We start from the raw sequence: 13,240 nt of genomic DNA, 5'->3' as shown, positions 1-13,240 counted from the left end.
GCTTTTGACAAACTTACGTGAGAATATTACAATACTACGTTTAGTGAAGAGAGCTTTTATGTCACTTCATTCTTCCACCTTTATAGCATGTATGCCATTGTCCTTTTAAAGTGGAAGTGTGGCCCAGGGTTAGATATAAGTAAATTTGTTTCTCATAACTCATTCCATTGATCTGTTTAATACCCCCTTACCATTTTCATCTAGAAGTCAGTCATTGTGAGGAGGAGGTAACCTCCACCCATCCCCCCCAAAAAATGAGCTTCATAAATACAAGACAATAATACGTTTAGTGTATTTAAGAACTTCGACAATTCTGTCCATTGCCAGTTATGATTGAAACCCTTATTCTAAAACTATAAATTCAAATATTTAGTCTGCCCCATGATTCCCTATGGTGTCAGTTGAAGGCGCGTTTGTTTGTTTTAACTCTAGGCTTATAATGCAGGTGTTTTATTACTTTATCTCAAATACTGCAGGTATTTAATTAACATGTCAAATACTGCAGGTATTTAATTAACATGTCAAATACTGCAGGTATTTAATTAACATGTCAAATACTGCAAGTCTTAAGAAACTAATTCAAACATTTAGTTTTCAAGAATTTCAGGTGTTTAGTTATTATATGAAATACTGCAGGTGTTTAGTTATCAAACATTGCAGGTGTTTATTTATGATATAAAACACTGCAGGTGTTTAGTTATATGAAATACTGCAGGGGTTTAGTTATCTAACACTGCAGGTGTTTAGTTATTCTATCAAACACTGAGAAGGCATCTCCGCCACTGCTCTTGTCTAGAAATCTATTTCTCATTGTCCACGTCTGCTGGTTAGTCACACATGACATCAACACCTGCTATGGAAGGAAGGCTTTGTATTGAACTTTTGCTTCTTCCATCTTTAAACACATGACACATTAACCCAGATCATGAGCAACACATGGGACCATGGAACCTAATAACCATCGCGGACAAGGTCTTTGACCTCTGAGACCTGCTCTCTCGCAGATGAAGAATTATATTGCTTTAGAGATAAGACTAACTTGATAACTACAGACCAACTCCTTCAACAGTGACCACCAGACTCACAAGACAGTGTTTACCCTCCTGTGCGCGCGCACACACACACACACATCACTTCTGCTTCACGGACCTTCCCAACCAAGTGCTACCATGTTTACAGTCTGTCCCTCTCATGGGCTGACAGAGAGCCACCAAGAACATGCTTTTGACTCCTGTACTTTGTCATGTCTGTTAGGCCCTATACCTTACAGTAGAACAGTGGTCTATCTTCTCTGATCTTTGGTCATCTGTTCTAGGCAACACAATTCAGTCTGCTCAAGGATATGTTTGTACTGATTGGACACCCTAGGGTAGAATTAATTTTTTTTTTTTTAAATCTAGGGTAGGATGGTAAGCTTCAGATTAGGAGGTTGAAGGTTTCTGGGAATGTGGCTTGCATCGAGGTATCGCAGCATAATACTTGAGGTGATCAAGATAAACATTTTCTTGGATTATTGCATCTACATCCATTCGTACCAAATATTGCTGAGCCCAGTAGTCGAGGGGGAAACACTTGATTTCACTTGTAGGATGAACCAGTCGTCGGGACTCTTAGATTGTTACACCAGCTCTCTCTCTCTCTCTCTCTCTCTCTCTGTATCTATCTATCTATCTGTCTGTCTCTGTCTCTCTTCTATCTATCACTCTTTCTCCCACTCTCTCTAACTGTGTGCGTATAAGATTCTAATTAGTTTTGTTAATTTCCAGTTTCCAATCAATTACTCTGCTGTCTAATTATCTCCTCTTGCTCCATTAGCCTGAATTAATGAGTAAGAAGATTCTTTGTTGTTGTTGTTTTTCTTTTCTTTTAATTAGAACATCGGACCATTTTTTTAAACCAGACTCTCCATTTCTTTGAATTTATCTCTAATACGCCTAACCCATTTTTGTTTTTTATAAATAAGTGAAATGATTTGACGTTGTTTATATGGGAAATGTTTTTTTTTTTGGGGGGGGGGGGGAGAGTTGCCATGTTCTCTCCCTTTACTACGAAAAAAAGAAAAAAAAAGGTGGTCTGCTTACTCTCCATGTTAAGGTCTACACTAAGCTGCTTGTATCCTTCTCTACTCCTTTCCCTCTTTAAGTTTTTTTTCCTCACCTGCTTTAACCTAATGGACGTTATGAAAAGTTGTGATTGTACTTACATGTTTATCTTAACGTCTGGGGTCATCTCGAGGTCACCGTAGTGCTTGCAGAGCATCCCAGCATTCATGATGTAACGACGTTCACTTGATGGCGCATTGATTTGTACAACTCACTCTGTGTGTGTGTGTGCTAGGAATGACGCTAGCTGTCGCTGGAACAACCGAAAATAGGGGGGTGGGGAGGGGGAGTAGAGGGTTGAAAATGAAGGGAGGTCCTCTGTGTAACATCCTCTCTCTCTCTCTCCTCTCTCTCTCTCTCTCTCTCTTAATTTTTATGTGACTTCTCTCATTAATAGATTCCTATAGAGTTCAAGATAGTTTGAGTATTTTTCTAACATTACTACAAGTTAGCATAACATGGGAACGCTAGTTAGTGAGTAGCACAAATTGTGGTCAGTATATTATCCCACGGGAGTTAACTTCCAAATGTTCCGCTGAGTTGGACAATCCTGTTGCTCTCCCTTGCCATGTAGACAAGGGGTTGCGTGTAATTCTATATTTAGCTGAACACTGATATTTCCGTACCATCCCGCAATTAAAAAAAAAAAAAGCAGAGAGCGTCTCCCTGTGCATTACATTGAATGAAGGCAGTGATGAAGTCAAACACAATTAGCATACATCCACGCGCCCTCTAAAGTGCTGCAGACACAAATGTCTTGACTGAAGAGTTCCAAACTTCATACGCATACAATGCCCATGTACACTCCAGCGTAGGTCGTCTGCTTGAAGATGAATGATCTCCCCTGAGTCCAAGACAAAATCTAGTGTCACGAATAAGATATAGTCAGGATTTGTACGTGTGTGAAAATCCTTTGAAAAGAAATTCTCCCTCAGCTGTTTGAATTCAGGAAGGGTTTAAAATATTACAGCTTTCACTGCCTGAAGCCATATCTCAGCAATACATCTTCTAGTTGTCATAGTTTGATAGGTCAACATTCCATAGTTGGTCAAGTACTGACCATTAAGTCAAAGTGTAAAGTCTATGTTAATCTTTTAGGAGTATGTGTGTGCGTGTTTGTTTTTAATTGTGATAACTCCAGGGTTTTATGATTGACTTTCACCATGTTTCACAGCCAGGACAGTTACCTGCCCCATCACTCCAACAGCAGCACAGGCACAGTATGCCCAGGTGAGTTCCTACACACCTGTCACAAATTGATTGCTGTGAAAGAATTGTGTAGATCTTTGTTAACACCTAAATGTAACCTTCAGACCTTGTGTGCCAGGTTTTAAAATTGTCAGACTAGAACAATGGCATCTTTTGCCTCAACCTTTCTCCAAGTGGCCTGCATAGTTAGAATATGTTAGCTTATTTGGCAAACTAGCTTATTCGGTTGGTTGGTTGGGTTTTTTTTTTTGGTCTGACAGTTTTAACATTAAATTTGATGTTTCTAATTTTGAGCTATTTAAAATATCATTGTTTATCTATCTACATTTGTGTTAGCTTTTAGTTTGTCTACATAGTTGATTTACTTATTGCTGTCTTTCATACCTTTGGCTGTGCAGATGCTATTACATCTAAATAATTCATATAACCAAATGCAAAACCAATGCAAGGCTTGCTTGAAGTTCTGTAGAGTATGCACACTATTTAAAGCCTAACTAGATGCATTCATAAGGGCAGGTCACACTCTGAACTACCTACTCAGTGCATGACATGTTGGCTCAATATATTGCATAGCTTAGCACAGTGCATTTTGTGCCTTTACCAAATATTGAAGTCGCTAGACTTTACCTAAGATAAAGCTTATGGCTTATATTAACATATTAAATTTTGTTGTTCAAAATGTTTCATTAATTTTTAAAAATTTGCTAATTTTTTATTTTTTTTTAAGAGCAAATAGCTGACCTATTAGGAAGAGAGTAAATATCTGACCTATATATTTTAAAAGGTCAACCAGCAAATCTACATTTCTTGTAAAAAAAAAGTCTAGAGCAAAATACATTTAATAACGGAGGCAATAACTAACTTATTTGTTTCTTCACGAGGGGATATCTTGTCATATGATGTTAGGTGGCATCTGCCTTAAAACCATGCTCGACTGTTTTATATTGACATTGGCAATTATTATTATTTGCCCAATTTCTTGTTCATTACCTGGCATGTTGCAATGTTATATTGAAATGGATTATTGATGTACATATTGGTGTCACCATGTATAGATATACCCCCTGTTATGTATATTTTCTTTTTTTATTCTGTGTCCTGATAATTCACTCTGTCAACACCCCCACCCCCCTCACCTCATTGTTAAAACTACTTGTAGCTATAAGCTCACTCATGTGTTTTGTTTTTCCCCTCATCACCCCCTTCCTGTCATATCATGCTCCACTCTGATGACCACACCACATTGTCCACTGCTTGTCTGTATGGCATGACACCTTTTCACCCCTTGCCTTGTGTGCTGATGCTCCAGCTTGTTTGGCAGCCCCCCCAACACAACCCTAAGTTTTCTTCAGTGGCCAGCTGCCAACATGGGACGCTTCAATGTCTTAGAGTAAGTGAATTTCACCTTCCTACTACAGTTGTTTTGTATAGAAATATGGAACACCTACATCCTACTTTAGAATTAACTATAGTAGTTAGGTCATGTCTCATAGTGGAGTAGGTTACCTAGTTCATATGTATTAACAGAAAGTGTAACAATAGCATTTCTGACAGTAAGTTAAAAAAAAATAAATCCTAACAATAATCAGCTTAAAGATTTTTAATTTTAAACTATTTTCCTATTTAGGACTAAAATTAGTTCCTATAGTCTATATATTCTGTAATGACTTTCAAAGTACACTGGTATCTGCTTTAAAAATAGATTTCTGGGTGTTCATATCAATGACAATAATCTCTTATCACTGTAAACCTAAATTGTAATCAGCCTTTCAAAAGGATGCACATTACCTTGACTTCTAATTAGTGTTGAGATAAAGATCCTGTAAGCGTCATGACGTGCATCATTGAAAAGTAGATTTCCTTTTGTCTTTCAACGTAATGAACTTTTTTTTTCTCTAATTAAACTCCAGAAACTGTAAGAATGACTGGTACTTCAGTTGAATTGTTTGGCTTGTCCTTTTTAGGAATCACTTTCATTCACCAAAAAATTTAAGTTTCAATTATATATATATTCAATATATATATATTTTTATAAAATCTTATTTAAAATCTTATCATCTAAAAATTTTGACCTATTGTTATAATCTGCACCCTGTATTATCAACTCTGCTAGATAGCATGCTTCTACTCTAGATGTATTTATTTTGACAAATTTTTTGCTTATAACATTTTCTCTTGTCATTAGTGTATTTGATGTAACACACACACACACAGTACATGTACCAGTTGTTGATGTTTCAACACAAGGGAAGTAATAGAAGATAAACTGAGAGCCTTGTATCCTTCAATCCATTTAGTGAAGAGACTGGCCAATGCTAGCCAATCCCTAACTCTGGTGTCTGATAGTTCACTGAGGACTGCTGAACTATTCATAAATTTATGTGGTGGACAAACATTGTATCAGATCTTTCAGACATGCTGTACTGGACAACAGTATGCAGGCCAACACAAACTAGTGTCTGTAACTTCCACTCTAGGTATAATACTTCTCTTGGGTTGAACAGAGTGAGCTGATGTTCAATATTAATGTACTGTATCTTACATCATGTTTGAAGCATCAGCCCAGAATTCACACACTATGTCTATATTCCTAGAGATTTCACTATGAGACCCCCCCACACACATTGATATAATCCTGGTATTTACCTCCCCTTGTATTGTATTACTTCCCCCTTACAGCAAAGCTATTAGTGAGGAATCAGAAGTGGACACCACTACAGTCAGTGTCACCTATGGACCTAGCAAGTGAGTACAGCCAAGACACAGGGGTAGACAAACATATCTTAATCCTCACCCACCAAAATATCCATGATTTCTAAATTGTCCCCGAAATCTTGATGTACGCTTTAATAAATTGAATATGGTTTTAGACCTAAGAGTTAAGTTAATCTGACATTGTTGTCAATACTTGAGGTCTAATGTGCCTTCCTGAATTACTGAAATGTTCAGTATTTATTATCACTAAATTTTGCTCTTATAAAGCACAGTTAAAGATTTGTCTACCTCTGAAACATGTGCTAATTTTGACCAATTCATATTCATCCAATAAAAAAAACAACTAAACTTGCTGACTGAGTTCAGTACATTGTTGTCTGTATGTTCTTACCAATTAATTAGTCTGACTGAGTTCATTACATTGTTGTCTGTATGTTCTTACCAATTAATTAGTCTGACTGAGTTCATTACATTGTTGTCTGTATGTTCTTACCAATTAATTAGTCTGACTGAGTTCATTACATTGTTGTCTGTATGTTCTTTCCAATTAATTTGTCTTGAGTTCAGTACATTCTTGTCTGTATGTTCTTACCGATGGATCTCTTTCCTGGTCTAGAATTGAGTGATTAGACAGTGTGGGTGTGTGATGCGTGTTATTATACTGGCATATAGTGTGTGGCCCAGCACACAGTGTTAACATGTCACTTGCCATCACTGACACTTTGCTATTGTTTTCTTGACTTTGATATTGTGGTCACTCACTTAACTGTTTGATTTGCTTACTACTGCCTTCTTGTGTTTGTTTTTTAATTTGACCTTTCATTATGTTAGCTAGACTTCACTTTTTTGCTAGCTCTAGATTCACTCTGCTTCTTAGAACTATACAATAACATTTTGTTTGGATTTAGCTTAGAAATAATTTATTAGATAGGAATTAGCATTTTCCTCCAATGCATTTTTTTTTTCTTTTTGCTAAAACATGAATTACTTGTGAGGACTTTAAAAAAGACACAAGAACATATTTTTAAATTGTTACAGAAACATACTTTTAAAATCTTATATCATTTATTTTTATAATTTAAGAACAAAAGTAATGGAGAAAATTGTGTACATTGAAATAAATTGGCAAAAAAATATGCAGAATAAAAAAAAAGATCTTGGTCAATTTAAAAATATTTATTTGTACAAGATGAGAGTATGAATGTCACAGCTCAAGTTTTTAACACAAGTTGGTGTTGAAATTAAAAAAAGGTGTTTGTAACACAAAGTTATAATAATGAAAGTCTTAATCTTGAAAGTTTATAATCATTGACAAAGATATACTCAATTTAAGTAGGGAATCTGATACTATAAATACAGCAATTGGGAAAATTGAAATTTGACTATAATTTACCCTGACACAGTTAGCAATGATATGAGGCACACATGTGAGTCATGTGGCAGTCATCCAGCAGGATACAGAGCTGACTCTGTTGTCATTGGCTGAAACACGTCTATATTAGAGAGAGTGACACAAATCTACTTATTGAAGTGTGAGAGCTTTTCACTCTTGAACATGATTTTATCACCACGACTTGGATCTTATCAACTTCTACATTGGTTTGGGGAAATTCTCTGTCACTTAACAGATGTGTGTGTGTGTCACCAGGAGAAAGGGAAATTCTAGTACCACATTCGTGATTTTTTCTTGATGCACCATGTCAAGATTTAGTTTTAGAAAACGTAAAAGTTATGCTTTGAGAAAAGCAGTGATGGAAGCCAGATACTTGCAGAATATAGATGTGGAAAGTAACGATAGCGACACAGGTTCAGAGACAGGGTAAAGTGTTGTTCAAGAGCCAATATTTCTCTTTCAAATGGACGAAAAAAAAAAAAAAAAACTACTGTCTGTTTTTATTATACTGTACATCACAAATCAAAGTCTTTTGTTCAGTTTTTTAGGAGCTTGCAATACAAGAGCTACATTACAAACATTGAACAAACCAACTGAGAACTAATCAAATTATCAGTAACCTTTGTTGTTATAAAACTTTGTTTACTTCCTAAATATTTTGTTGTTCATCTTTGGTGACTAATGTTTAAAGATGTAGCTCTTGTAATGGAGCTCAACAAATGGCTCAATGTAGGCTTGAAAACTTATGCTCTAAAGAGTGAGTTTTATCTGTAATTAAACTGTATAATAAATGTGTGACATCTATTTTTTTATTAACTATTTTGAAAATAATTATCTTTCAGTATGACAGATACAATATCTGAATCAATGGAGTCATTAGATGGAGGTAAATTGTTTTGTTGATTTGTTATTGATAAATATATCTGGACTCAAATTATCATGCTTTTTAGTATTATATTTCATTATGTTAGTATTATTATACACAATTCCAATCTTGAATTAAAAATTCCTAGTCACTTAAGAGATAGCAATGTCTTGAAATAGCCCCCCCCCCCCCACTTGATTGTTCAGCTTGCTTCAAGAGTTATAAACATTTTATTTTGTCTTCTTGTTCCTACCTAAACATTTTATTTTGCCTTCCAGTTGTTCCAACAGAAACATCTTGGTTAGATGAGGAACCAGAGTTACAATTGAACATTGAGGAACGTGAAGCCTGGAGTGTGACTGTTGACAGGAAGGTAAGAACCAGCTATGTCAGTCAATACATTGTCAGAATATTCCTTTACACAGTATAGGAGGTGGTAAGGGTAAGAGAGGAACAAATTGAGGAACTTGAAAACTATTCACATGTGACATTCCACCATAAGTAATTCAATCTGGGAAAATTGTGTTCAGTTAATTAGTCAAGATTTAATCGAGATTTTCTTTTTCTCATCCTTTGTTAAGTGACATTATTTAGTCATTACTTGAGATTATCTCTCTTTCAATAATGTATCCAAAAATAGCTGAAGTCTATCTTGAGAAATGTGTTGAAAGTACTGTGAAAGTTTCTCACTAACCACTTGAGTTAAAGTGACGCTGTGTGTCCTGAAGGATTGTTCATGATGAGATCCCCTACATGATGGTCCATGAATAGACAGGATTCAAATTGTCATAGTTTTCTTCTTTTCCTTTCAGGTGTTAAAAAAACTTGGGGCCAAAGATATTAAAAGACAAGATACAATTTGGGGTATGTATAGAGTAGACTTTGTCTTATGTAGGGGTCAGCTAATTGCTAGGAAGAATATTTCAAGCTGATGAGGAGTTTTCAAAACAGATGTCTAATTTTTTTATTTAACTTTTTTTTTTAAATAAATATTTTAAGACATTTTCAAGGATGCTCTCTGAATATAATGATAGTTTTGTGCATCCATTACTAAGTTTAATTGTAGTGAAGTCTTTAGTTTTAAAACAGTTGCAACCAATTGAATTTTCCTTTTAATCGAATTAATTATTTAAGTATTATCAATTGAATAGTTAGATTTCACAATTTAAAAAAAAACAAAAAAAAACTTATCTTTTATTTTAACGTTGTATCCTTACAAAGAAAATTAAATTCTAAAAAAAACACAACGGTCACTAAGAGAATACTAGTCTGTTATAAAAACAAGTATTTAGAATTTACTAAGCATTGCTATTCAAACCTTCAGTCTAAACTACAAACTGTTCTCCTAATGTTTTCAATACTTTCTTTGAGACAATGTTAAAAAAACTTAGAATCGTTCTAGTGACCTAGATATACAGATTCTGTCTGACAAAGCTGGGTAGCCTGTCATGTGATCAGTTTCACAGTGATCACATTTGTAAAGAATATCTAATTAAAGATTGGCTTTTTAGAACTTATTTGGCTGATATCACAGCAGTGTATATTAATGTTTCATTCCATAGTAGTTTTATGTCCAAGTGGAGTTATTATATTTTAGTGAATTGTCATTTTTTTTAAACATGATAGTGTGATAGTGAAGCTGCATGTGGAAAAAGTATCTCAGATTTGTTGAGTTTAATGACAAATACATCTGTTATCTTCAAATCTGTTGTGTCTATTAATATCAGCCTGTCCCTGTAAAGAAGATAGTTGGTACACCTAAGTAACTCTTTGTAGCAAGTGTATTAGTTTAGAGATGTATTTTGTTAGGTCAGAAAGTGTTGTCACTTGGTTATGGGCTATCTAGCCAAAGAAAACGAAACATCTTTTCAGAATGTGCTCATTTGACCCAATGGTTGCACATTATTATTTGGATAAGGCAAGGGAAATGATGTTAAAGAGCAGCTCAGATATCACCTTATTCTATGAGCCTAGAGAAAACCTTATGGCAGTAATTGGCTTCCAGCTCAGAGTTCCATTTGAAGCTCAGGAAGAGTTCAGACAGTAAAAAGTCAATTTAACTCAGACAGGAAAAATGTATTGATCTCAGCTGAGCTTGTGTAAATATTTCCCAGTATGAACACACCTTGTATTGTGTTTGTTCTTTGTGTCCATGTGTTTTTGTATTTGCTGATTGATTTCTGCCTTTACAGAATTAATAAACACAGAGAAACAATATGTGAAGAGGTTAAAAATTATGCAAAAGGTTAGTTCATTATTTCATGCACTTTAAGACTTAATGAATTATTAAAAGCTTAAGTTTTAAAAAAATTGATCCAGCTTTTTTTAAAAAGAAATGTCTGTAAAGTATAGGATTATACCATGACATGAGTCAGTGCATTCATTATATCTGTGTGTGTGTGTGTGTGCATCTTTTAAAAAAGAAAATGATCGCAAATCAGTTACATTTGTTAATTCTTATGTTTTTTGTAGATCTTCGCCCAGTCCATGTTACATGACCTGAACTTCACACCAGATCAAGTGGACAGATTATTTCCTAAGCTAGATGAACTTGTGGAGCTCCACTCCAATTTCCTTAAAGAACTTCTTCTCCGACAAACCAAAAATGAAGATCGTTCTATAGATGACATTGGAGATCTGTTGATCAATCAGGTAAAGACATTTAATAAATATCATCTGCTTTAATATTTGTGGCAACAATGACTGTGCTATGTACAACTTTTGTGTGGGAATTGAAAGTATTTGTGGCAACAATGACTGTCAGTGTACAACTTTTGTATGGAGAATGAAAGTATTTGTTGTTGTTTTTCAGTTTGGCAGTAGCACAGCTCACAAGATGAAATCCGTGTATGGAGTATTTTGTTCTAAACATACAGAAGCTATGCAGTTGTATAAAGAGTTTATAAAAATGGACAGGAAGTTTCAAAACTTTGCCAGAGTAAGTTGCTTTTTAAAAACATTTACAAAATACATTCATTTTAATCATCTTCACATTTTTTTAGTCAAATGTTATTTTATCTAATTTTTGTTCTGAAGCAGCTATTGTCATATTTTGTTTGGTTGTTTTTTTTTTCCTTTTTAAAAAAAAAATAAAAAATTTATTGATTCAAATTTGTGTTTCCCTAGAAATGTACCAACTTGCCTGTGTGTGAAAAGAGAGATATCTCAGATTTCATCCTTGGAGTCACTGTCCGGCTGTCCAAATACCCAATTTTGATAGAAGCTGTACATAAAGGAACTAAAGGTAAAAGCCCTGAAAGAGCCTCAACTAGAAATCAGAAAAATAGGAAAATATTTGATTTACAATGGATTCTGGCATATTTACATAGTTTTTGTTTTGTTTTGTTTTTCCCTGTAGATAAAAAAGATCGTGAAAATCTGAGTCAAGCGTTGCTGCTATGTAAAGAAGTTGTCCAACATGTGGATAAAAAGGTCGCAGCCTATGAAAAGCTGATGGACATACAGAGTAAACTGGACAACAGAGCCGTGATTTATAAAAATAAAAAGTTCAAGGTCAGCCTAAACTTTGTACTATGCTGATGTAGAGTTTGAATACATTCTTCTCTCCAGTCTAAACTTTGTTCTTGTCTATGTACTATGCTAATGTAGAGTTTGAATACATTCTTCTCTCTAGTCTAAACTTTGTACTTGTCTATGTACTATGCTAATGTAGAGTTTGAATACATTCTTCTCTCTAGTCTAAACTTTGTACTTGTCTATGTACTATGCTAATGTAGAGTTTGAATACATTCTTCTCTCTAGTCTAAACTTTGTTCTTGTCTATGTACTATGCTGATGTAGAGTTTGAATACATTCTTCTCTCTAGTCTAAACTTTGTTCTTGTCTATGTACTATGCTAATGTAGAGTTTGAATACATTCTTCTCTCCAGTCTAAACTTTGTACTTGTCTATCTACTATGCTAATGTAGAGTTTGAATACATTCTTCTCTCTAGTCTAAACATTGTTCTTGTCTATGTACTATGCTAATGTAGAGTTTGAATACATTCTTCTCTCCAGTCTAAACTTTGTACTTGTCTATCTACTATGCTAATGTAGAGTTTGAATACATTCTTCTCTCCAGTCTAAACTTTGTACTTGTCTATGTACTATGCTGATGTAGAGTTTGAATACATTCTTCTCTCCAGTCTAAACTTTGTTCTTTGTGTCTATCTACTATGCTAATGTAGAGTTTGAATACATTCTTCTCTCCAGTCTAAACTTTGTTCTTGTCTATGTACTATGCTAATGTAGAGTTTGAATACATTCTTCTCTCCAGCCTAAACTTTGTACTTGTCTATGTACTATGCTAATGTAGAGTTTGAATACATTCTTCTCTCCAGTCTAAACTTTGTACTTGTCTATCTACTATGCTGATGTAGAGTTTGAATACATTCTTCTCTCCAGTCTAAACTTTGTACTTGTCTATCTACTATGCTGATGTAGAGTTTGAATATATTCTTCTCTCCAGTCTAAACTTTGTTCTTGTCTATCTACTATGCTGATGTAGAGTTTGAATATATTCTTCTCTCCAGTCTAAACTTTGTACTTGTCTATCTACTATGCTAATGTAGAGTTTGAATATATTCTTCTCTCCAGTCTAAACTTTGTTCTTTGTGTCTATCTACTATGCTAATGTAGAGTTTGAATATATTCTTCTCTCCAGTCTAAACTTTGTTCTTTGTGTCTATCTACTATGCTGATGTAGAGTTTGAATATATTCTTCTCTCCAGTCTAAACTTTGTTCTTTGTGTCTATCTACTATGCTAATGTAGAGTTTGAATACATTCTTCTCTCCAGTCTAAACTTTGTACTTGTCTATCTACTATGCTAATGTAGAGTTTGAATATATTCTTCTCTTCAGTCTAAACTTTGTTCTTGTCTATCTACTATGCTAATGTAGAGTTTGAATACATTCTTCTCTTCAGTCTAAACTTTGTTCTTTGTGTCTAACTCAA

General features: G+C 34.5%; 1 protein-coding gene across 13 annotated transcripts in view; it reads left to right on the top strand.

The window, feature by feature from the left end:
* The window catches only part of LOC106071145 (A-kinase anchor protein 13-like), a 160,546-nt gene that overhangs the window by 138,992 nt on the left and 8,314 nt on the right, over positions 1-13,240 (top strand). For 9 of the 13 annotated variants that reach the window (XM_056021580.1, XM_056021542.1, XM_056021586.1 and 6 more), the window contains 11 exons: positions 3,277-3,332; positions 4,621-4,701; positions 5,991-6,056; positions 8,262-8,305; positions 8,563-8,657; positions 9,097-9,148; positions 10,477-10,529; positions 10,757-10,936; positions 11,097-11,222; positions 11,411-11,528; positions 11,643-11,797. In XM_056021580.1, the coding sequence (XP_055877555.1) occupies positions 3,277-3,332; positions 4,621-4,701; positions 5,991-6,056; positions 8,262-8,305; positions 8,563-8,657; positions 9,097-9,148; positions 10,477-10,529; positions 10,757-10,936; positions 11,097-11,222; positions 11,411-11,528; positions 11,643-11,797 (1,026 nt within the window). The remainder of the gene's footprint in view (positions 1-3,276; positions 3,333-4,620; positions 4,702-5,990; positions 6,057-8,261; positions 8,306-8,562; positions 8,658-9,096; positions 9,149-10,476; positions 10,530-10,756; positions 10,937-11,096; positions 11,223-11,410; positions 11,529-11,642; positions 11,798-13,240) is intronic. The other 4 variants (XM_056021591.1, XM_056021561.1, XM_056021596.1 and 1 more) reach the window with 2 other exon arrangements.

The sequence above is a fragment of the Biomphalaria glabrata genome, chromosome 1, assembly GCF_947242115.1.
Source record: "Biomphalaria glabrata chromosome 1, xgBioGlab47.1, whole genome shotgun sequence".
Classification (NCBI taxonomy): domain Eukaryota; kingdom Metazoa; phylum Mollusca; class Gastropoda; family Planorbidae; genus Biomphalaria; species Biomphalaria glabrata.
This window is presented reverse-complemented; position numbering and strand designations above follow the sequence as displayed.